Source organism: Muscardinus avellanarius, assembly GCF_963383645.1.
Source record: "Muscardinus avellanarius genome assembly, chromosome: 7".
NCBI classification, from domain to species: domain Eukaryota; kingdom Metazoa; phylum Chordata; class Mammalia; order Rodentia; family Gliridae; genus Muscardinus; species Muscardinus avellanarius.
The window spans coordinates 50,299,425-50,323,059 of record NC_137793.1 but is presented as its reverse complement, the minus strand read 5'-3'; the positions used below and the strand labels follow the sequence as shown (position 1 = coordinate 50,323,059).

General features: G+C 36.9%; 1 protein-coding gene across 1 annotated transcript in view; it reads right to left on the bottom strand.

Moving 5' to 3' along the window:
- PGGT1B (protein geranylgeranyltransferase type I subunit beta) overlaps positions 1-23,635 on the bottom strand; it is a gene marked incomplete at both ends in the record, with an annotated part of 71,522 nt that overhangs the window by 16,265 nt on the left and 31,622 nt on the right. Inside the window, 4 exons of the mRNA XM_080699043.1 lie at positions 2,653-2,698; positions 10,158-10,290; positions 11,984-12,135; positions 21,800-21,867. Of these exons, the coding sequence (XP_080555169.1) occupies positions 2,653-2,698; positions 10,158-10,290; positions 11,984-12,135; positions 21,800-21,867 (399 nt within the window). The remainder of the gene's footprint in view (positions 1-2,652; positions 2,699-10,157; positions 10,291-11,983; positions 12,136-21,799; positions 21,868-23,635) is intronic.

Below are 23,635 nucleotides of genomic sequence, written 5' to 3'. Positions count from 1 at the left end.
AAGGTAGATACATCCTCAGGAGAAAACTACATGCTAAGAAAGACATCTCATTAGCAGCAGAGACATTTATTCCAAAAGAGGCACAAATATCAACATGGAAACACAAGAAGTAGAAAAACAAGGTCATATATTTCTTCAAGTTCATAACTATCTATAACAGACAGATAATAAAGTAGATAAAATGCCTGATAAGAATTCAAAAGAATGATTTCTTAAAAGGCTCAATGAAATACAAGAGAATACAGATAAACAGTGAAATGAAGACAGACAATGTTGACTATAAATGAGAAGTTTAGCAAAGACATAGAGATTATAAAAAAGAACCAATAAAAAAATCTTGGAAATAGGCTGGACGTGGTGGTGCATGTTTGTAATCCCCATGCTCGGGAGGCAGAGATATGAGGATCGCGCAGGTTAGAAGCCAGCCTCGCTGGCTTAAGAGACTTTATTTCCAAATTTAAAAACACACACACACACACACACACACACACACACACACACACACACACACACACACACAATAGGTCTGGGAGTTTAGCCCGGAGATAGAAGGGTTTCCAGGAACCCCAGTACCACCACCACCAAAAAAAAAAAAAAAAAAAAAAAAAAAATCTTGGAAATGAATAGCTCAAGATAAAAGTTCAGGTGGAAGATTTAACAACAGAATTAGATCAAACAAAAGAAAGCACATCAGAACTTAGACAAGTCTTTTACAATATTACATTTAGAAAAAGATGGTGAAAAAAGAATTAAGAAAACATTCATAATCTGTAGAACATCCTTAAAATCTTAAATATCCAAATTACTAGCATACCTAAACAGAAAGAAATAAAGGTTAAGGGCATAGAAAACTTATTTAAAAAATAGTATAAAATTCTCCAAATCATAGGAAAGACATGGATATCCAATTATAGGAGGCCTCTAGAACACCAAATAAAACGCCCTCTTCAACTTAGTGAGACACCATTTCAAGGTAACAAAAGTAGGCTGGCCATGGTGGCGTACACCTGTAATCCTCGGAAGGCTGAGACAGAGGATCACACAGGTTCGAAGTCAGCCTCAGCTACTTAGTGAGACCCTGTTTCCAAATAGGTCTGGGAGTATAGCCTGGAGGTAGAAAGCCCCTGGGTTCCACCCCCAGTACCACAACAAACAAACAAACACACCAAAAATCAAAACAAAAACAAAAACAAAAGTAAAACAGGGCTGGGGATGTTGCTTAGAGGCAGAGCGCTCCTAGATTTAAACCCTAGTATTACAAAAAAAGAGGGGAAAAAAGAGTAAATGACAAAGATTTTCTTCATTCTCTCTTTATATTCTTAAATTATTTTCTTTGCTTTTGAGAAGTTTATTTTGATGCAGTTCCATTTATTAATAATTCTTATTTCCTGAATTTTTTTTGTGGTACAAAAAATTGAACCTAAGGGTATTCTTCAGAGCTACACTCCCATTCCTATTCCTTATATAGATATTTTTATTTTGAAACAGGGCCTCAGTAAGTTGCTAATGCTAGCCTTGAACATGTGATCCTATTGTTTCAGCCTCCCAAATACTGGGACAACAGGCATGTGCTACCATGCCAGCCTATTTCCTGAGCTTAAAAAATCCTATTGAAGTCATTATATGTCCAGGTATAATCCTATAGCAGTTGTAAAGTTTCTGGTCCAATTCCTAGGTCTGTTATCCATTTTGAGTTGTCTTTTGTGAAGGGTGATAGAAGGAGCTAGTTTCATTCTTTTATTTCTAGATCGCCACTTTCCTCAGCACCATTTGTTCAAAAACTGTCTTTACTCTGGCATGTTTTGGGCGCCTTTGTCAAGAATCAAATGATTATGTGTGGGTTTGTCTCCATTTAGCTTGTATGTCTGTGTAGCAGATGCTAAGGTCACACAGCTGGTGTCAGGGCCAAGGCCCAAACACTAACCTGTTCTTTCTACTCTATCACAGGAGCAGAGGGATGAGGACAACAAATGAGCACATAAAAACCCTACTGTAATGAAGAGGAAATTCAGGTTCACTCACAGAGCCTCTAAGATCTGGTATCTTTCTTTTTAGAAAAGAAGAATGGAAACCTATTTATTTCAGAATGGCAATTTCAATTCCAGAGAGTTCAGGCTATTAATGTGACAAACTTAATGACTAGCATAACACTGTTTTACTTCTGCCAAAAGTGAGGAAAATGTGAGAGAAGGGATTTTATTAATGTTGGTAAGGACATATATTCAATAGCAAAATATTTTATGACTATAATTATATTAATATAATTTCACCTTTTTAGAAATTTATTGATTCATGTTTAATACTCTGCATCTCTTTGGTCTGGCCTTTTAGTATTACACCAAAGAAAATAATCTATTTTCTAACAGTAGCTTAAAAGATAATCCTAAAATATTTTCATGCAGCTACTATATAACTACATTACTAAAAAATATTGTATCAACACTCTGGTTTGAATAATTTCTTAATGATCAATGACCCAAGAAGCTTCTAATAGGCTCAATAGTGTTAATAAAAAGAGACGTAGAAAAGTAAAAAAGAAGATAATAAGGCTACCCCAAGGGTCAAGATAAATCTCAGGTCTTCCATATTGAAGATACCATGATGATGTTCAGAGAACAAAAAGAAACTACACATTCATTTAAGATGTCTTACCATGAGATTCAAGTCCAGCTCCCTGTGCCAGCCCATTGTCATAGGACTGAAAAGGAAAAATATTTAGTTTAACAGGGAAATAAAAAGATAATAAAAAATGATTAAAGTTGCCAATGTGTTAATTATTTTGTCTATTTCCTGATATCTTGCAAAATATGGACTTTTCTCCACAGACTAGAACTAAGCATTTTCTATGTACCCAATCTTGTCTTAAATACCAAGCCACATCACTAAATGCATACAATTTTGATTAAAAAAACTATTAAAATATGGTACCTACAGATTAATTTCTACTCAATAAAGAGTTCTGAACCTCAGTTCTCTTCCATTTGCAAGCAAACATGAGTTGAATGAAATATAAGGATTTTACAGTCATAAAACAAATCTAGAGCTGGGCATAGTGGGAGGCTGAGACAGGAGGATCACAGGTTTGTGGCTAGCTGTAGCAACTTAGCAAGACTGTTGTAAACTAATATAAAACAGAGCTGGGGCTGTAGCTCCAAGGTAGAATGCCTCTTGGTTCAAGTTCCAGTACCAAATACACACACACACACAGAGCCAGCAGTTTGGGCATAATGAAGAAAATAAAGAAAAGTGCTTTCCTAAATTTCAAACTTCCCACAAGTCCTCCAAAATCAAAACAGAATTAAGTAGAAAAATAAAGTTATAAAACTTAAGTCTTAGCAAGAAGACATACTCAAACTTCAGATTAAAAAAATCAAATCCCAGATACCTCTCATAATTGACATTTGTAGAAAGCAAAGGTGATCTGTGAAAAATCAAAAGGAAGAAGGCGGATAGAAGACGATGGAAAGTAATGGAAGCTCTGAGATTGATTTGAAGATACAGACAGTTCTTGCTTTGTAAAGTTTCAATATGTATGTATTTCATTTATCATAACTTAAAAATGGTTAAAATTTCAGTAACCAGAGTATATTAACTGTAACTATATAAAGTACAATTTTCACAGTCCACAATTACATAAATAACAGATGTAAATCATGATCAGTGCCAACTGTATAATCTTTTTAAAAGTCTATTAGTAATTGGTTACTGCATATGTTATTAAGTTTATGCAGAGAGCAAATAAAGTCACATATTGTTTTACACAAAAGCATAATGAAAAGGAGGGATTAGCCATCTAAAATGAAAAGTACAGTAAAGAAAAAGTGGCAACACTGAAGTGAATATGAAATCAAGCAGTTACAGAAGAAATGGCTACCACTGAAACGTTGACAATGCTATTGTTTGAAAGACTCTAGAGCCGGGCGTGGTGGCGCACACTTGTAATCCCAGCACTTTGGAGGCTGAGACAGGAGGGTCGCACAGGTTCAAATCCAGCCTCAGCTAAGACTCTCAGCAACTTAGTGAGACCCTGTTTACAAATAAAATATAAAACAGGACTGGGAATATAGCCCAGAGGTAGAAAAGCCCCTGGGTTCCGCCCCCAGTACCACACACACACACACACACACAAAAAAAAAAAAAAAAAAAAAAAAACAAAGAAAGAAAGAAAGACTCTAGATACACAAAAGAACTAATAAGGTACCTAGATAAGTGAGGGAAATGGAGAGATGAAAAGGATGAAGATACGCCGAGCGTGGTGGCGCACGCTTATAATCCCCGCGCTTGGGAGGCAGAGACAGGAGGATCGCGCAGGTTTGAAGCCAGCCATGCGTGCTGGCTTAGGAGACCCTGTTTCCAAATAAAAATGTAAAAATAGGTCTGGAAGTGTAGCCTGGAGGTAGAAGGGCTTCCAGGAACTCCAGTACCACTAAAGGAAAAAAAAAAAGAAAAGGATGAAGATGTTCTAGAGAAACATTGATGGCAAAAAATGTCATCTAATAAAGATTCTTAGAGATATTTAACAACATTGAAAACACAAAGGAGAAAAATGTTGAACATGGAAACAAACTTAAAATGGAGTATGATCATTTGCCTAGAAAAAGAAAAGATGAGCCAGGCATGGTGGGGCATACTTGTAATCCCAGTACTTAGCAGGCTGAGATAGGAAAATTGCAGATTTGCAGCTAGCCTCAGCAATTTTGGAAAATTGCCACAACTTAGTGAGACCTTGTTTCAATAAAAAATAAAATAGGGCCAGAGATGGTGGTGCATGCTTGTAATCCCAGCATTCAGGAGGCTGAGACCAGAGGATCGCAGTTTAGAAAAACATTTTTAAGGTTACAGAACAATAATTTCAATTTCCCCCACTGATGACTAAAATGACTGATTTTAGCTTGCATGGTATTGTTATGGTCTGGCACTGCCATGCAAAGCAAAACTAAAAAGAGGCCCGGTAAGAACACAGCACTGGTCATAAGGAAGGAATTTAAAACAGTGTGCAAGTCAAGGTGGCAGTGCTCAAGGGGCATGGTTTATGGTGAAGAAAGTTAAAAAAATAAGAAATGAGTCCTTTGAAAATCAGGCAATAATGGAAAACTCAAAAGAGCAATAATTAGAGACCTAAGAAACTAAAGAACCTCTTTTCTGCCAGCAAAATCACTGAACACACAGTGTGTTCCAACCACTAAGAACTAAAAGGAGCCACCCATTTTTTAAAAAAACAAAATCACACCTAGCTAGGCGTGGTGGTGCATGCTTGTAATCCCAGCATTTGGGAGGCTGAGACAGGAGGATCACGGTTTGCAGACAGCCTCAGCTACTTAGTGAGGACCTGTCTCAAAATAAGGAATAAAAATAGGGCAGGGGGCATAGCTTGGAGGTTGAATACCCTGTGTTTCATCCCCAGATCTGCACAAAGAAAAACCAAAACCCCCCACATATTTTGCATTGAAAAGAAGGCATCTTTAAACATGAAATTTTTGTAAAAAAAAAAAAAAAACACTTAAAATTATTAAACAAAAATAAATTTTTGTCAAATTTATATAGTCACTCTTAGATAAAAATTCAGCCAATGGAATAAAAATGCATTAGTATATCAAAATCTGTCCCTATTGCTAAGAAATAGCAATGAAATAGAAGAAAACTTAATATAGGATTCCAAAGTTAATTACATACCCTCACAAAAGTATTCAGAAATATAAAAAAGAAATTGAAAATTAAAAATAGAAATGAAAAAAGCAGGAAGAAATAAGATTTAAATGATTTCAGAAAAAAACTAAAAAATAAAGACTAAATTATAGAATACATAAGGACTGATTGTTTAAAATAAAAATAAGGGAAACTAAAGAAAGGCATAAATAACTGAATGAAGAAAATATTAAGAAGTACAAAAGGTTAGAAAGAAAATGGTTGAAATGAAAGACAATCAATCTTAAAAAATCAGAAGCTTTTCTGTATACCAACGATAAATCCACTAGGAAAAAAATCAAGAAAAGACTTCCACTCAGAATATACCACAAAAAAATAAAATACTTAGAAATAAACTTAACCAAGGAGGTAAAAGATCTCTACACAGAAAATTATAAAACATTGATAAAAGAAACTGAAGACCTTCAAAGATGGAAAGATCTTCTATGTTCATGGATAGGCAGAATAAATACAATCAAAATGGCCATTCTTCTAAAAGTGACCTACAGATTCAATGCAATACTCATTAAATTACCAAGGTCATTTCTTTTAGACATATAAATATCAGTCCTTATATTAATTTGGAACAACAAAAAACCCAGAAGAGCTAAAGTAGTTCTCAGTAACAAAAACCATGCAGAAGGAATCACAATACCTGACTTTAAACTAAATTTCAAAGCTATAGTAATATAAACACCACGATCCTGGCACAAAAACAGATACATAGACCAATGGAGCAGAATAGAAGATTCAGAAACTTACGGCCAGTTGAGTTTTGGTAAATGGGCCAAAAATATACACTGGAAAAAAAGATAGCCTCTTCAACAAATGGTGTTGGCAGAAAAATGGAAATAAGCCCCACTTCTCACCCTGCACAAGAGTCAATTCAAGATGGATCAAAGACTTGAAAATTAGACCAGAGACTTTGAGCCTCCTTGAAGAGGGCATAGGTCCAACACTGCAACACAGGCAGAGGTAAAAACTTTCTAAACAAGACTCCAAAAGCACAAGAAACTACAAGGCGAATCAATATGTGGATTGCACTAAACTGAAGCGCTTCTGTACAGCAAAGGAAACTATAAAGAACCTCAATAAAGAGCCAACAGAATGGGAGATTTCTGCCACCTACTCCTCTGATAGAGGACTAATATCTAGAATATACAGAGAGCTTAAGAAACTCAGCACTAAGAAAACAAATAACCCAATAAAAAATGCGCAAGTGAGTTCACTTCCTGAAAAAAGAAATTCAAATGGCCAATAAATGCATGAAAAATGCTCAACATCATTAGCTATGAAAGATTCAAATCAAAACTTCCCTGAGATTTTTACATCATTCCAACTCGAATGACAATCATTCGAAATACCAACAACAACAAAAGCTGGCAAGGATTACAAGCGTGGTGGCGCACGCTTGTAATCCCAGCATTTGGGAGGCTGAGACCGGAGGATCGCAGATAGCCTCAGCTACCTAGTGAGGCCCTCTGCAACTCAGTGAGACCTGGTTTCAAAATAAAGAATAAAAAATAGGACAGGGGTGTAACTCGGGGGTTGAATGCCCCTGGGTTCCACCCTCAGACAGCCCCCCCAACAAAAAAAAGAAAAAAACAAAAAAAACAAAAAAAAACATTGTTGGTGGGACTGCAAATTAGTGCAACGACTTTGGAAAACAGTATAGAGGTTCCTCAAGGAAGAATGGGAACAAATTTACCATACAATCCAGGAATACCACTTCTGGGAGTTTACCCAAAAGAATGGAAACCAAACTACCAAACTAATGCATGTGTATCTATGTTCACAGCTACACAACTCAAAACTGCCAAAGTATGGAACCAGCCAAGATGTTCATCAACAGAAGAATGGATTACAAAACTATGACATACGTATACAATGGAATTCTACTCAGCCATAAAAAAAAAAAAAACTATATCATTTACAGGGAAATGGATGGAACCAAAGAACATTATGCAAAATTAGATTAGCCAGTCACAAAAAATAAGAAATCGGATACTCCCCCTAATATGCAAAAGCTAGGGAGAAAATGGGTCATAAGAGGAACTCTAGACAAAGGAGATACTATAGATGAGCAAATAAGGTGACCTAAGTGACGGGATAGGAGGCGATTAGAGTAAAATTCTCTAATGCACATGATGTACTTTAACAAAGATATCAATCACTAAGTCAAACACGAGAATGACAGAGGGAATGGGATGAATTGAGTAGGGGCTAATTGGGTAATGTATGTAAGTATGCCTCTACCATCTTGTACTTCATTAAGATGTATAAATACAAGCACCAATAAAAAATTAAAAAAGAAAAGTCTCATTTCACTCATAATAAAAGAAATGCAAATTAAAATATACTAGTGTATCATTTTTCAACCACCAATAAGAGAAAATATAAATGAAAAAGTTCACATTCTACTGGGAAGGCTCTAGTGAAATAGGTACTTCTGTACACTGATGGGAATACAACTGGTCCATCCTTTGGGGATAGAAAATGGGATATATCGGATAAAACTGCTTATACATTTAGTTTTTGATCAAGCAATTCCACTTTTAGAAACTGACCCTGAAAATACATCTCTAACAATATATAAACATACACACAGGTTATTATTTATAGTAATATTCTGAAAATAAAACAGTTGGTATATATCCACATATAGGAATAATATAAAATTCTAAGAATGAGGAAAATCTCTATGAACTGTTAAAGAGATTTTCAAGGTATATTGTTCAGTAGAAAAAAGCTGCAAAAAGGTGTCTATAGTATGCTATCTTTCAAGTAAGAAAGGAAGAAAATAAAATATGCATATCTTCTCATCAAAGAGAAATATAGGACAAGGTAAAAACTAAAGAGAATGGTTACCTACAGAGTGAACAGCACAAGATGCTAGATTTGAGGGTAGAAAAGGGATAGAAGATGGAAGGAGCAGTAGATTCATATTTCTGAGTATCTTCATGTATAGCTCTGACATTTCGAACCAAGCTAATGTTTCACATATTAAATAAATAAATATCAATAAAGCTGGGATAGGGGTCTATATAGATGATTGGCAGGATATTTACAGTTTTCCAGATATTTTGCCATAAAATACTAGATAATCTCAAAGAAAAAATACTAACTTTACAAAGAAATTTCTGGCATACACCACCTTAACCAAGTGAGAAGAAATAGGGCCTGTCAACACGGAATATCTCCAAATACAATGCACTGAGTAGACAGTATTGCTTCTGTACTATTCATGTCATCAATAGGTATCATTCTTATATAACCTCCTAACATAAATGTCTCTTCTTAAAATTCTTTACAGTTCTCTTCTAGCATCCACAAGCTTTTTAAAATTTGCGTTACTGTATATTCTATAAAATTTGATCCACAATTACATATTTAGTTAAAACCAATTCCACTCTTCTAAGAACTTAGACATTTTCATTTCAAAATACTAAAATACTAATTAAAGTTTGAAATAACAACCTTAAAATCTCTAATTTACAAAACTCAAAACTTCATACATGGAAAGTGCTAAACCTATAAAACAGCATTCTGTTTCTCCGGTTATATTTTTCTTGGTTTTTCCTTTTAATTTTACACGAGTTGACAATAAATTAAAATTTAAAATTTTTTTCTTGGTTTTTCCTTTCAATTTTACACGAGTTGACAATAAATTAAAATTTTAGGCCGGGCGTGGTGGCGCACGCTTGTAATCCCCGCGCTTGGAGGCGGAGACAGGAGGATCGTGCAGGTTCGAAGCCAGCGTGCGCGCTTAGGAGACCCTGTTTCCAAATAAAAAAGTATGAAAAATAGGTCTGAGAGTGTTAGCCCGGAGGTAGAAGGGCTTCCAGGAACCCCAGTACCACACAAAAAAAATAAATAAATAAATAAAATAAAATAAAAATAAAATTTTAAATTTGGTATCTCAGTTAGTCTTTAGTTTTATATATGAGATGGAACAAAGCAAAGGATATTTTTTGCTGACACTAAGCTTTCCTTATTACTGACAATAAAAGGATTAACTTGTACTGTGTTAAAGAATAACATGTCACACTATAAAACTCATCATAGTGAGATTCAAAGTGGTATATTTATACATGCACACATCATTTGGTGTATCTCCCTCCCGAAACATGTTCAAGAGAGCAATCTCACTTTTTTTTTTTTTTTTGGTACTGGGGATGGAACCCAGGGGTCTTCTACCTGTGGGCTACATTCCCAGACCTATTTTATATTTTATGGATGCAGGGTCTCTTAAGCCAGCTAAGGCTGGCTTCGAACCTGTGCAATCCTCCTGTCTCAGCCTCCCAAGCGCGAGGATTACAAGCATGCACCACCACGCCCAGCAAGAGAGCAATCTTACTGACTTGATTTCCAAGTTTTTGGTGGAAAAGATGAGGCATACATTATACTGCAGCTGTTTTATACCAGCAATAATAATTTCAACTAGTCAATGTTACCACATAACTCAAACTCACCATACTTCTTCTAATATAGCTGATGGCTTTTTTCATGTCCATGCCTGACCAGTTGTTGAGCATATAGCAAATACACGAAGCACAGTACACAAACCGCATATCATTTTCACTGCCTTCAGGTACTGCACAAAAACTGAAAACAATAACAATGTGATTTTCTATTAAGGATGAACTCTAACTGTTCTGCAAGGGGCTTAGAAAGGCTATTTTGTGGTTTTACTTACAGATACATCTATCAATAACTTAGAAGTCATTTTCTACTTTTTAATAAACAATGTTTATTAACTTTAAAAATACAGAACAATCTCCAAATATTCAACTGTACTTCAAAGTTCAGATCATATCACTTCTTGCCAGATGTTAGCACTGAGTGTAGGGAAGCTGTGACACATTGGTTTGAAAGTTAATGGCAGGAGTAGCAGGGAAAATTTGGGATCTACTGAGTGGTCCAAAATTATGAAGCCCAGGTTTTACTATGTGAATTTTCTTCTAAATGTACATACAGATAACTACTAATTGATCAATCATATTGTGTTTTAATTGCTACACATTAGTGTTTGAGCGGTAATAGCCTATGCTACAAATCTATTGACTTATTTATTTATAAACAAAGATAAGGCGACAGTAGTTAAGAACAATAGTGAAATACTAGTCACATGTTCTGGATGAGATAGATATTTACTTTTATACTCTTTCTGTTTAATATCTATTTAATATATTAATATTTACTTTTATACTCTTTCTAATATCTATTTAATATATTAGTATTTCCCTAATCAAGTGCAGTATTTTGAAGACATTGATAGGAAAAGTGAGATATTAGTAGATGGAGCTTTCAGAGCTATATCATAGCAGGATTTGTTTGCAAATCTTCTTAGCATCACTGTATCATTTTGCAAATTTAAAAACTATTTCTGACCTAAAAGTATTAGAAAATTTTTTAGACACACCATACAAACCACCAAATATTAGTGAGCATACTTTTCCCTATCCTTTGAAACTTTCACTGAAACTATCTTCACTTAGAACAAAATAGAAAATGTTTATCCCTTTCTCTGCCATTAATTTTTTGTGTATGGTCTTGAACTCAGGAGTATTCTACCTCTAAGCCACACACCCCCCCTTTAATTTTGAAATAGGGTCTTGCTAGGTTTCTGAGGATTTCACTAAGTTGCTGAGGCTGGTCTTGAACCTATAATCCTCCTGTCTCACTGTCCCCCAAACTGGGATTAGAGGTATGCACCACTATGCTTTTTTTAAGGAATTAAAATTCAGATTAAATGTTTCAAACTACCATTTTCTTTTTCATTAGAAGGTAAATTAAATAGAAACAAAAGTATAAAAAAGTTCTGCTATGCTAAGTGTGGTAGTACACACTTGTAATTTCAGTACTTGGGAGGCTGAGACAGGAGGATCACACAGGTTCATGGCCAACCTCAGCTAATTAGTGAGGCCCTCTCAACTTAGTGTGACCCTGTTCAAAATAAAAAATAAAAAATAGGGCTGGGGTTATTTTCTGAAGTAGAATGCTCCTGGGTTCAATCCCCAGTATTGCAAGCAAGCATGCGCGCGCACACACACAAACACACACACACACACACACACTCACTTCTGCTATTGTAAAGTTACTTTTATTTTCATTCACCCACTAAGAATCTTGGATTACTTTCTTGATTAAGCAGTTAACCATATATATGCATATATATAAAATAAACTTTAGGTGGTTCTAGACAACTGTATCAACCTCTAAAAATCTAGAATAATTTATACCCATTTTTTTAGTTCCAAAATTTTTTTCTTAAAGAGTAACAAGAAATGACTCATACCTCCCATCTTCCAGCTGAAGGGCTCTCAAGCCTGTTAAGCAAGCTTCTTTATTTACTCGGCTCAAGTCATCTCCAAGAATAACTAAACATGAAAGGCCAGTGTAGGTCATGGCTATGTGGCCACTATCATAGGGATGAGCTGTTCCAGGATTCTAAATTCAAAAATTATTGTTATAATTAGTAAAATGAAATGAAAACTTATTTCATCAACAAGTTTAACATGAGGTTTTAATAAATAGTAAAGTTAAATGTGAAATATAATAATTTTTAGATATCCAATTAAAATAAACAAACTTCTATTTTTATATACATTTCAATATATGTAAGATTAAGTACATTCCAGGCTACATCATTTTTAAATTTCTCTTAGAGACCAGAAGCTTTAAGGAAGTAGTTATGGCATTTAAATAAACCAAATTACTTAAAGTTCATATTTAATAATTCTATGATTTATGATTTGTCTTATTAAACTAGAGAACAATTTTTTTTTAAGTATTGGAGATTGAACCCAGGGTTTCACATATAGGTAGGCAAATACTTTACTGCTGAGCTCCCCGCCCCCCCTGCCCTTTTTGAGACAAGAGTCTTACTAAGTTGCCCAGGCTGGCTTTGAACCTGTGATTATCCTGCTCCTGCCTCCCAGAAGAGATGGAATTATAGTGTGTGCCACCACATTTAGACTGCATGCAGTCCTTTAAGCAAAAATATTCAAGCTGGGCATGGTGGCGCATGCTTATAATCCCAGCATTTGGGAGGCTGAGACAGGAGGACTGTGCAGGTTCAAAGCCAGCCTCAGCTATTTAGTGAGGCCCTTTGCAACTCAGTGAAATTCTGTTTAAAATTAAAGAATAAAAAATAGTGCTGGGGATGTTGCTCAGAGGTAGAATGCCTATGGACTCTATCCCCAGTAACACACACACACACACACACACGCACACAAAAAAAATTCATAAAATTCTTTTATATAGCAAAAATCTAAGTTAAATATAATAAATAATACTAATATTAAATAACATAACAAATAATAAATATAATAAATAATCATCATATTAAGTTTTTAAAAATATAGTTGAAAACCTTATCATTCTGCTCCTACATAAAGTTTAATTACCTTTTCTAAGAAGTTAGAATAGCAAAAAAAAAAACCCCAAAATATAAAGAGCCCAAAATACTGAAACTGAGAAACTGTCCAAAAATAAAATAGTACAACTTTTATTATTTAGAGCCCAAGTGGGTATTGCTTGCAAAGAACATTACATAAAGCCTTTTTTCCCCAGAAGAATTCATATTATAATAATATGGTTGGGATTAATTTGACTATTTCAATAAAAGGTTATTACATACAATTATTCAAAGTGTGTGTGTGTGTGTGTGTGTGTGTTACTGAAGATTGAACCCAGGGCATTCTACCTCTTAAGCTACACCCTCAGCCTATTTAATTTTAATTTTAAACAGAGTCTTGTTAGGTTGAGAGTCTAAAATTAACTGCTGAGTCTGTCCTTTAACCTGTGGTCCTCCTGTCTCAGCACCTAAGTATTGGGATTAAAAGTGTATATCACTATACCTGACTGGATGTTTCTTTTTTGTTTTTAATTGGTGCACTGTATTCATACATCATAGTGGGATACAAACTTTTGTAGACATACATGCACACATCACCCAGTCAGCCCCCACCCGATCCCCACCCCATTCTCTCCCCATCCCTCCCTCCCATGCTTGGCTTAGTGGTTGACATCTAGTATTATATAAATTTATCCAAAATTAAAAATGATAATCTCACATAACAGTTTCGTTTGTCTGATACCAAGCTTTTGATGACTTAAAGATAAAATTTCAATATTTCTTTTTGCTTTCTTTCCTACCAGAGGATTTTTTTTTGTTTTTTAGGTGAAACTATCATATATTTATATATTTATTTTTCAGAAAAAAAATCTATCCTAATATGGAATATGGATTCTAGATACCCAAAACAATCTTGAAAAAGAACAAAGCTAGCAGATATATATTTTCTGATTTCAAACCATATAAAGCTACAATAATTGAAACAGTGTAGTACTGTTCTAAAGGCAGATATATAAACCATTGGAGTTAAATACAAGCCTAGAGCTAAATTCTTCCCTATATTGCCAAGTTATTTTTGACAAGGTTTCCACGAACATTTGGTGGTGGAAATAATAATCTTTTAACTAAATATTGTTGAAAAATAATTACATGGAAAAGAATAAAATTGGACCCTTACCTAATCCCATATACAAATATTAACTCAAAATAGATAAAAGACCTAAATATAAATCTTAAGACTATAAACTTTTAGAAGAAAATCTGGGTCATAAAACCTCACAACATTGAAATTGGCAGTGATTTCTTGGATATGATTTCAATGGCACAGGCAACAGAAGAGTATACAAACTCCCTAAAAAATGAAAAAATATTGTATATCCAAAGACAATGTAAACAGAGTTAAAAGTTACGAATAGAATGGGATAAAATATTTCCAAATGCTATATCTGAAGGTATATTAATATTCCAACTGGAAATCCTAAAAATTAACAACAATAAAGGCAAACAATACCATTTAGAGATAGGTAAAAGACTAACATAAATAATGAATCTCCACAGATAACCAATCTTAGTTGTCTGTTGGATGGAAAATCTTGTTTCTCTGGTTCTGGTGAGTGTTACCTATTTCTTCTTTGTAGTTAATCTCTTTGAGTATTTTCTCTAGCGCTGGTTTTGAAGACATAAATTCCTTCAGTTTCTGTTTGTCATGGAAGTTTCTTATTTCTCCATCTAATTTGAAGTTTTGCTGGGTAGGAAACTTTTGGCTGAAAGTTGTTTTCTTTCAGAGTTTGGAATATGTTACTCCAAGCCCTTCTGGCTCTCATGACTTGGTTTGGGAAGTCTGGAGTGATTCTAATTGGTTTGCCTCTGAATGTCACTTGGCCCTTTGTTTTTGTTACCTTTAAGATTCTCTGCTTGGCTTCCACAGTGGTCATTTTGACAATTATGTGGCGTGGGGATCCTCTTCTCCGATCCTGTCTAAAGGGAGTTCTATAAGTTTCCTGGACCTGTGTATCAACCTCTTGCTCTATGTTTGGAAAGTTTTATGCTATTACTTCCTTGAAGAGATTGTTGATCCCTTTGGTTTCACTTTCTTTTCCCTCCTCTATTCCAATTATTCTTAGGTTGGCTCTCTTAAAATGGGCCCATATTTCTTCAATGTCAGATTCCTGCTGTCGGATATTTTTTTCTAGATTAGAAACTATGCGTTCATTTTTGGAATGATCATCTTCTAAGAGCGAGATTCTGTTCTCCATGTGGTCTAATCGGTTGTTTGTGCTTTGAATTGAGGCCTTTACTTCATTAATTGCATCCTTTATCTCTTTTTGGCTCTCTCGGAGTTCTTTTCGAAGCACCTCTATTATTTCTACAGTATTTTTCCTGATTTGATCTAGAAATCTCTGATTTTTTGTTTTATCGGGTTCTGATGTTGTGGGGTTGTGGGCATTCATTGCTCTAGTGTTATTCCTTTTTCCCATAATTTCGGAAGTTTGTGCCTTCTCTGGGTTCTTCCCTTGGGTCACTATGACTTCGCTTAAGGTGCTCTGGATCTCGAGTCTATAGTATCTCAGACCCCACTACTCCTTTACTGGGTTGTATCACAGAGTCTCCGACCCAGAGAGTCGATAGAGGCTGCTTTAGACTATGGGGGGTGCCAGGTTGCACGTTCTCCTATGGTGTGATATCTCTGCCACCGCAACTCCCCCACTGGGTCAAGTCCCAGGGAGTACAGTACTAGGATTTCTCCTCTGGGGCCCGCAATTTGACTCACTGTTCTTGAGTTCGCAGATATAGCTGTACTGGACTCGGTGAATTCGCTGCTGCTGTCGCTGGTGGCAATATGGCGCCGCTGCCACGCCCTCGGCCGTGAGGCTGGTGTATTTTTTCTTCTTGGTTTTGAGTTCCACTCTGAGTCTCTGCAGCGTGTGCTGAGCTCAGCCACTGGGAGCTTTAGATGCTCCCTGCGCTGAAAAATCCCACCTGGCTGTTCCGCAGCGGCTTACCTCGGCTTGCTGTAGCCGTCCGGTGAACTCGCTGCTGCCGCCGGCAGTATGGCGCTGCTGCCGCGTCCTCGGGCGTGAGGCTGGTGTATCTCCTCTGTGGCTCTGAGCTCTGTTCTCAGTCCACTTTCTCTCTGGAGCCTGGTGATTTTTTTGTTTCTCTGCTGATGGTGTTTTCTGGCTATGAAAGGCGCTGATTTTGTGGTAATGAAGATTGGTTGTTAGCGGGGCTCTTAAGCTCCGCTTTTCTCGGTCGCCATCTTCCCGGAAGTCCTGGATGATTTCTTAAGCTCTACAAAAGACGTGCGTGATTCACTGGGTGTGGTGGCACACGCTTGTAATCCCTGCGCTTGGGAGGCGGAGACAGGAGGATCGTGCATGTTCGGCTTAGAAGACCCTGTTTCAAAATATAAAATAGGTCTGGGTGTGTAGCCTGGAGGTAGAAAGGCTTCCAGGAACTCCAGTACCACCACACACACACACACACAAAAAAAAAAAAAAAAAACAAAAGACGTGATTCCTTCTAAGAAATCCCGTAAAGACCCTGGGACTTGGTATTGCTATAGATAAAATCTGAATTTAAAAATGGTTTATTATATAGTTGGGTGTGGTGGCCCACACTGTAATCCCACTACTGAGAAAGAAGGATCACCAGTTCAGGACCAGCCTCGGCAACTTAGGGAGTCCTGTAGCAACCAAGTTTCAAAACATAAAAGGTTGGGCCGTGCGTGGTGGCGCACGCTTGTAATCCCCGCTTGGGAGGCGGAGACAGGAGGATCACGCAGGTTGGAAGCCAGCCGCGCTGGCTTACGAGACCCTGTTTCAAAATTATAAAAAAATAGGTCTGGGAGTGTAGCCCGGAGGTAGAAGGGCTTCTAGGAACCCCAGTACCACCAAAAAAAAAAAAAAAAACCATAAAAGGTTGAGAGTGTAGCTTGAAGGTAGAAAGCTCCTGGGTTCAATCCCCAGTACCACCCCCGCAAAAGGCCAACTTTACATCCCACAATATACAAATCATATAATTAATTTCAAATAATCAGCTGATCCTACTAACTGGTTATCTTAGAAAGACGATTTCACTTGAAAAATATAAAGTTCAACATGCTATCAATCTTTCATATTATAAAGTTTTACTTTGGGGTTGGGGGGTGTAGCTCTGTGGGTAGAATGCTTGCCTAATATGTCAAGGCCCTGGGCTTATCATTCCAAAAGAGTAAAAATAAAAACAAACTCTTAAAGAGAAAGAGATAGAGAAAAAATAGATTTCTCTGCCTTCTAATAATAAATGTTAACTTCTACAATCACTGAGAGACAAAAATCCTGGTTCTACTACTTACTAGCTTTTTCTTCATTCTGGAAAAGAGAGATATTAATACCTCATAAGGTTATTACGAGGATTAAATAATTGTTTATAGCTGGGCGTGGTGGCACACGCTTGTAATCCCCGGGCTTGGGAGGCGGAGACAGGAGGATCACGCAGGTTCAAAGCCAGCCGTGCTGGCATAAGAGACCCTGTTTCCAAAAATAAAATAGGTCTGGCAGTGTAGCCCGGAGGTAGAAGGGCTTCCAGGAACCCCAGTACTCCCCCCCACACACACACACAAATAAAATAAAAAATAAAAAATAAAAAAATAATTGTTTATAAAAATGCTAGTTATCTTAATGATGACAGAGTAAGTGCAAGGCAGTATCAAAGAGCCACTAGTTTTTTGGAATTATGATTCAAGGGTATACTTGACTTTCTTATATATTGATCTTTGTGGTTCCATACAAAATAAATTTGCATGATATTCAATACACTTTCAATATGAACTCATTCACCCTTAAATACACAATTCTTTATACAGTGTCACAAATATTCATCTGGACAACTTTCACTCTAAGTCCACCCTTAGGAGCCAAGCTAATTCTCTCTCTCTCTCTCTCTCTCTTTTTTTTTTTTTTGGTGGTACTGGGGATGGAACCCAGAGACATTTTATCTCTGAGCTATGCCCGAAGCCCTATTTTTTAAAATTTATTTTGAAACAGGGTCTCACTGAGTTGCAAAAAGCCTAAGTAATTGAGGTTGGCCACGAACCATGATCCTCCTGTGTTAGCCTCCTGAAAGCTGGGATTACAAGTGTGTACCACAATGCCCGGCTCAGGCTCTAATTTTCTGAGGACCATTCTATTCCATACTTATAATAGACCACTTAGAAATTCTATAGCATATCTCACTTTGGAGTTAAATTAAGCACTTGCTATATTAAAATAACTATATAAAGAATCCAAACATAAAATGTGGACCTTAGCTTTAGAGAGGTTTGAATAAATAGTTACAACACGACTGTTATTGTTTATGAAGGAAATGAAATACATGGATTTAAACAGGAATTCTTTTCTGCAGCACAAGAAGAGTTTCAGATATTATAGGTAGAAGAAAAAAGAAAAAAGACAAGAAAAATTCTGGGGCCTATTTTAAAGATAATACATGACTCAATAAAGAATATGGGAAGATAACAATAGTGGGTTGGGAGGATTCATCAATGCTTCTCCAAAACTGCTCTAGGGCCACTGGCAGCCACAGGTATATATCTAATAAGTTGATGGTCTACAGATAGCTTGGTGGTTTCTGAAGAAAAATCAATGAGGCTCTTTTATTCATACTATTTGGATAATCCCGTACCTACTCAGGTTCTTTTAGCCTTATCTTTCTCTTATACTCTAAGCTATCCACATTCAATATATGTGATTCTACTGGAGTTCCTTGCTCCTATCACCACTCATAATTTAGATGAAGGCAACACAGCATGGAATGGCACCTAGCTTTCCACAAGATGACAAATCCAGGTGAATCAAGGGCCAAAAACCAGTTTCTTCTTTAATTCTAATTCTTGTAATTTCTTTAAACATTCTGGGAGCCAGGTTGAGTGAGGCACATCTGTCTGCAGTTCTAGCTACTCAGAACACAGAGGCAGAAGGATGGCATGAACCCAGGAGTTTGGTGCCAGTTTGGACAACATAGAAACTGTAACTGAATGAAATGAAATGAAATGCATTAAGATGAGATGAAATGTCTCAAGGGTAGAGGAGATCATCTTTGAAAAGTAATGTTATTAAAATAATGCTATATACCTATTCTTGTTATTCCAATAAGTATAGGTACATACCTGTATATGGTCTACTACTATACAATGATCATGATTATCAATATCAAGAAAACCAGATATCCTGTTTATTATGAGTAACTGAAGAAACTGTCTTTAAGATTGGCTTTAGTTAGAAAATATCATAGGTCTGGAAAAATGTTCTGTTTTTATATTCCCTGCTAAAAGCAAATGGCACAAATGATTGGAGACATATTGGTGAATTCATATGACCTTAACACAGGTAAGGTGGTACACTGCTTACAGCAGAGAAATAAAGTTGAAATAGTACTTCTATCAAAAATCATGTTCTTTTTTCCAGAATCGGTATTTTGAATATTTGAAGTAAATTATGGTAAAACTGGAAGCAGTCCATTTTAATTTAACTTGCAACTGGATACAAATCAGATACTGACTTGTAACCATTATACCAGCAGACTGACCCCATTAAGAAAGAAGTTTCCATTTGTGAGGCCTCTTTAAAAAAAAAAGAAAAGGTGAAGTTTTCCTCTGCCTTCTACTGTAGAAAAATATTGGCAATTTGTACATAAACAGAACACCCATAACACTAGTTCATAACACTAGTTCTGAGTATGCTTGTTTGAAGCAGGGTTCTGTATGTTGTTAGACTCACTGCTTTTTATTCTGGCATGAGCTGGTTCTAAAGACTCTGGCTATAATGAGGAGGAAGTTGTGCTTATTGCCATAAGTCATTAATCATTGTCTTGAGAAGAGCTTTTTCTAAGAAATGAGAGCTGAATGTACAGTCCTTCTATAACACATGAAAGTTCACTGGCTTCTTTCAAATCAAGTATCAAAATACAGCCGGTTGTGGTGGCTCATGCTTGTAATCACAGCATTCGGGAGGCTGAGATTAGTGAGATTAGTGAGGCCCTCTGCAACTCAGTGAGACCCACCTTAAAAATAAAGAATAAAAAATAGGGCAGGAGGTGTAGCTTGGAGGTTGAATGCCCCTGGGTTCCACCCCTGCCACCGTCCCCCCTGGGCAAATGCAAGCATGACAAACTGCATTTGGCAAGACCTCATGGAGGCCACGCCCTGAGGAAGGAGACATCATCTCTGGCAAAAATACTCCCTGCTCTTAGATGTCTACACTAATAAGCTCCAATGATCTAAAACAGGATCTCAAGAATTAGGACTGTGGAAGAAGTAAAGTCCATGAAAGATAAATTTTCTAGTAAAATGTCTGAACCCTCAGAATTTCTCTATATTGTTCCAGCTGTAATAAAGGGCAGCCAGAATTCAGGGGCTGCAAAATTCCTTTCCGTCCCCCCCCCCCCCCCAGGCAGGTCCTTTGATCTAAAGATTAGCTCCAAGCAACTCTCTGCCAGCAGGGGAAGCTACAAATCTACCTTTTGCCCCATTTCCCAAAGAGATGTAAAACTGTCTCTGGAATCTTAAGAGATGCTAATAAGCTCTTAATTTAACAAAAGCCTACCATTTGTGACTCAGCAGGAGGACAGTAAAAAAACTCAAAAGTCTGCTTCAAGATCATGCATTAAAAAGCAATTATAGAAATCCAATCACCTGTGTTATAATGTTTTTGCCCTGTCTACTAACTGTAATATAAGTAATGCCTTATATGGAATGGCAGAGCAGACAGGACCAGACAAATCTGTAACGCAGCCTATGGATCTTGATAAAGAAGGGCCTGGACTAAGCCCTAGAGACAAAAAGACTCTGGAAGGATCAAAGGAGATCCTAGAAGACTAAATTTCCCCAAAACTGACTTTGGGTGTGACCCCTGCCTTTACAGACGCCTGTCTGCCTGCCTGTCTGTCCAGGACGCCTTTCCAGACTCCTGACCTTGCCCCCTAGGGCTCACCTGTGAGGCCAGAAACCTGATTCCAATGACAAAGGCCAAGGGGGATGACTTTAATCACCTAGTCCCAGACGAATCTTAAACTGTGATCTTAAACTGTGACGCCATGGATCTTCTTTTATCCTGTTTATCTTGTTTACATTTAATGCCTCACTATTGTCCTTTGGTGCTTACACGGGGTATAGGGTATAAATACTGGTGACAGGAAATTAAAACATTGTCAATTGCACAAAAGGCAGTTGTCCATGTCACTTCTTCAGATTCCTCTCTTCCAGGTGGGGGTGGGGGGGATGAGACCCCACACTTGAAGGAGCTCTTACCTGCTAAGAGGGAGGAGTCACTGCAGGTATTAACCCCTGCAGGACGGCAACCAAAGCCCTTGCCCATCTTTCTGAGGATCTCGGTCCCAAGGGGACTCAGTGCCAGATTTATTGCCCCCAGGACTGAACAAGTTCGCAGCACACCCCCAGACCCACACACACAAAAAGTATCAAAATACTATACCTTTCTCTTAAGGAAATCACTAACAATTTTTACAAATACATGCATGCATGCAAAAGAGTGAGACAAGTTTTTGCAATAATTAATAGAATTCTCTGCATATCTATATACTATAAATTCTTCCAGAAAGGGGGTACAGGTTTCTCTTCAGGGGTTTCAGTTTATAATGTACATTATTAGATAGTATTTAGCCTTATTGAAACCTAAAAGCCTGGTTCTTTCTGAATAATTTCTTATTCTTTCTCACTAAATCTCCCTTCTACCTTCTGAGCCAAGAAGAACTAACCTTTGATGGATTGAATGGAATACCCAGGTATGAAGAGCCTCGGAAACCACAGCGATTTAGATTTGATCCTAGAAAACAAAATGTGCTTATTTTAAATACACCTTATTTTTTTTATAGATTCTAAAGCAGTTTAATTATATAACCTTACACAAAAGTGTTTTAGTACCAGTTTTGTCACTGTCTCCATTTTCATGCTAATGTTAAATGATCACCATGTTCCAGGTCTGTTCTAGGTGCTTTATGGGGATACCCTCACTTAATTTCTATACTATAGACAAAATAGTCATTTCCTACTATATACCTTTTATTTTGTACCTCACCTCATTGCATACTTCTCCTACATAACCATTTTTCATGTGATCAACATGTTCAATTATATATCTATGTAATATATATCTATATAATATATATATATATATATATACACACACATACACACACATATCTATATATGTATGTGTATTACAGTACTGGGGATGGAACTCAGGGGCATTCTACATTCCAGCTACACCCCCAGCCCTGTTTTTATTCTTATTTTGAAATAAGGTCTCACTGAGTTGCAAAGGACCTCACTAAGTAGCTGAGGCTGTCTGTGAACCACGATCCTTCTGTCTCAGCCTCACAAATGCTGGGATTACAAATGTGTGCCAACATGCATGGCTTCCTTTCTGTACTTTTATTGGTGCATTGTAGTCTCATGTCATAATGTTCAGTGATAGTGACATACATGCACACAGCACTTGCTAGTCTTTTTCCTGGCTCCTTCTCTATCACCCCCTTCCCCATATAGGGTACTGATATTGACTTTGGTATTCTCACATACATACATAATGTCGATGGAAATATTTCTTCATTGATCCTCTCCCACTTCCTCCTCCCACTAGACAGTCTCCCTGGCTCCATTGGAATGTTTTCTCCATTATCTGAAGTACCTCTGATAACTCCCTAACTTCTGTATTCTAGAGAAAACACATGACCCTTCACCATGTGACTGGTTAATCTCGCTTAACATAATGTTCTCCAGGTCCAACAATTTTCCTGCAAATGACAATCACTGTAATATTCTTATTTCAGTCCCTTTGTAAAGATATCCAAGAATGGAACGGCTGGATCACATGGTGAATCCATTCCTAGTTTTCTGAGGAATCTCCACACTGATCTCCATAACAGCTGTCCAAATGGCCAATAAATATGTAAGAAAATATTCTGTTACTAGCAATCAGGGAGATGCAAATCAAAACTACAGAGATTCCATTCAACCCCAATCAGAATGGCAGTGAAGAAGTTATTTAAATCCTCCCTCTTTTTGTGGTACCCAGGATAGAACCCAGGGGCATTCTACCTTTGAGCTCCACCCCAGCTCTATTTTTTTATTCTTTACTTTGATATAGGGTCTCATTAGTTGTGGAGGGCCTAAGTAGCTGAGGCTGGCTGAAAACCAGAATCCAGATCCTCCTGTCTCAGTTTCCCAAGTACTGGGATTGAAAGCATGTGCCACCAGGCCTACCTCAATCTCCCTTTCTATAGAACAGAAAACAGAAGCCAAAAAGGTTAAGTGACAATATTCAAGGTCACAACAAAACAGGTCTAGAATCCTAACTTCTCATCCTTTAACTCACTACTGCTTTATATATGAGCAGGCTTTAGACTGTTCTATAGTCACAAAGAAAATATGTGCTTTGTAATTCAGTGTTAGCTATGCTTTTATTCTGAGTTCTTGGCTTTGAAGTACACAGAATACTCAAAGTTAGCACTCAGTCTACACTCATTCAAGGTTTACTTCTTCACATATTTTTTCTTCTTGCAGTACTAGGGATCGACCCAAGGCCATTCTAC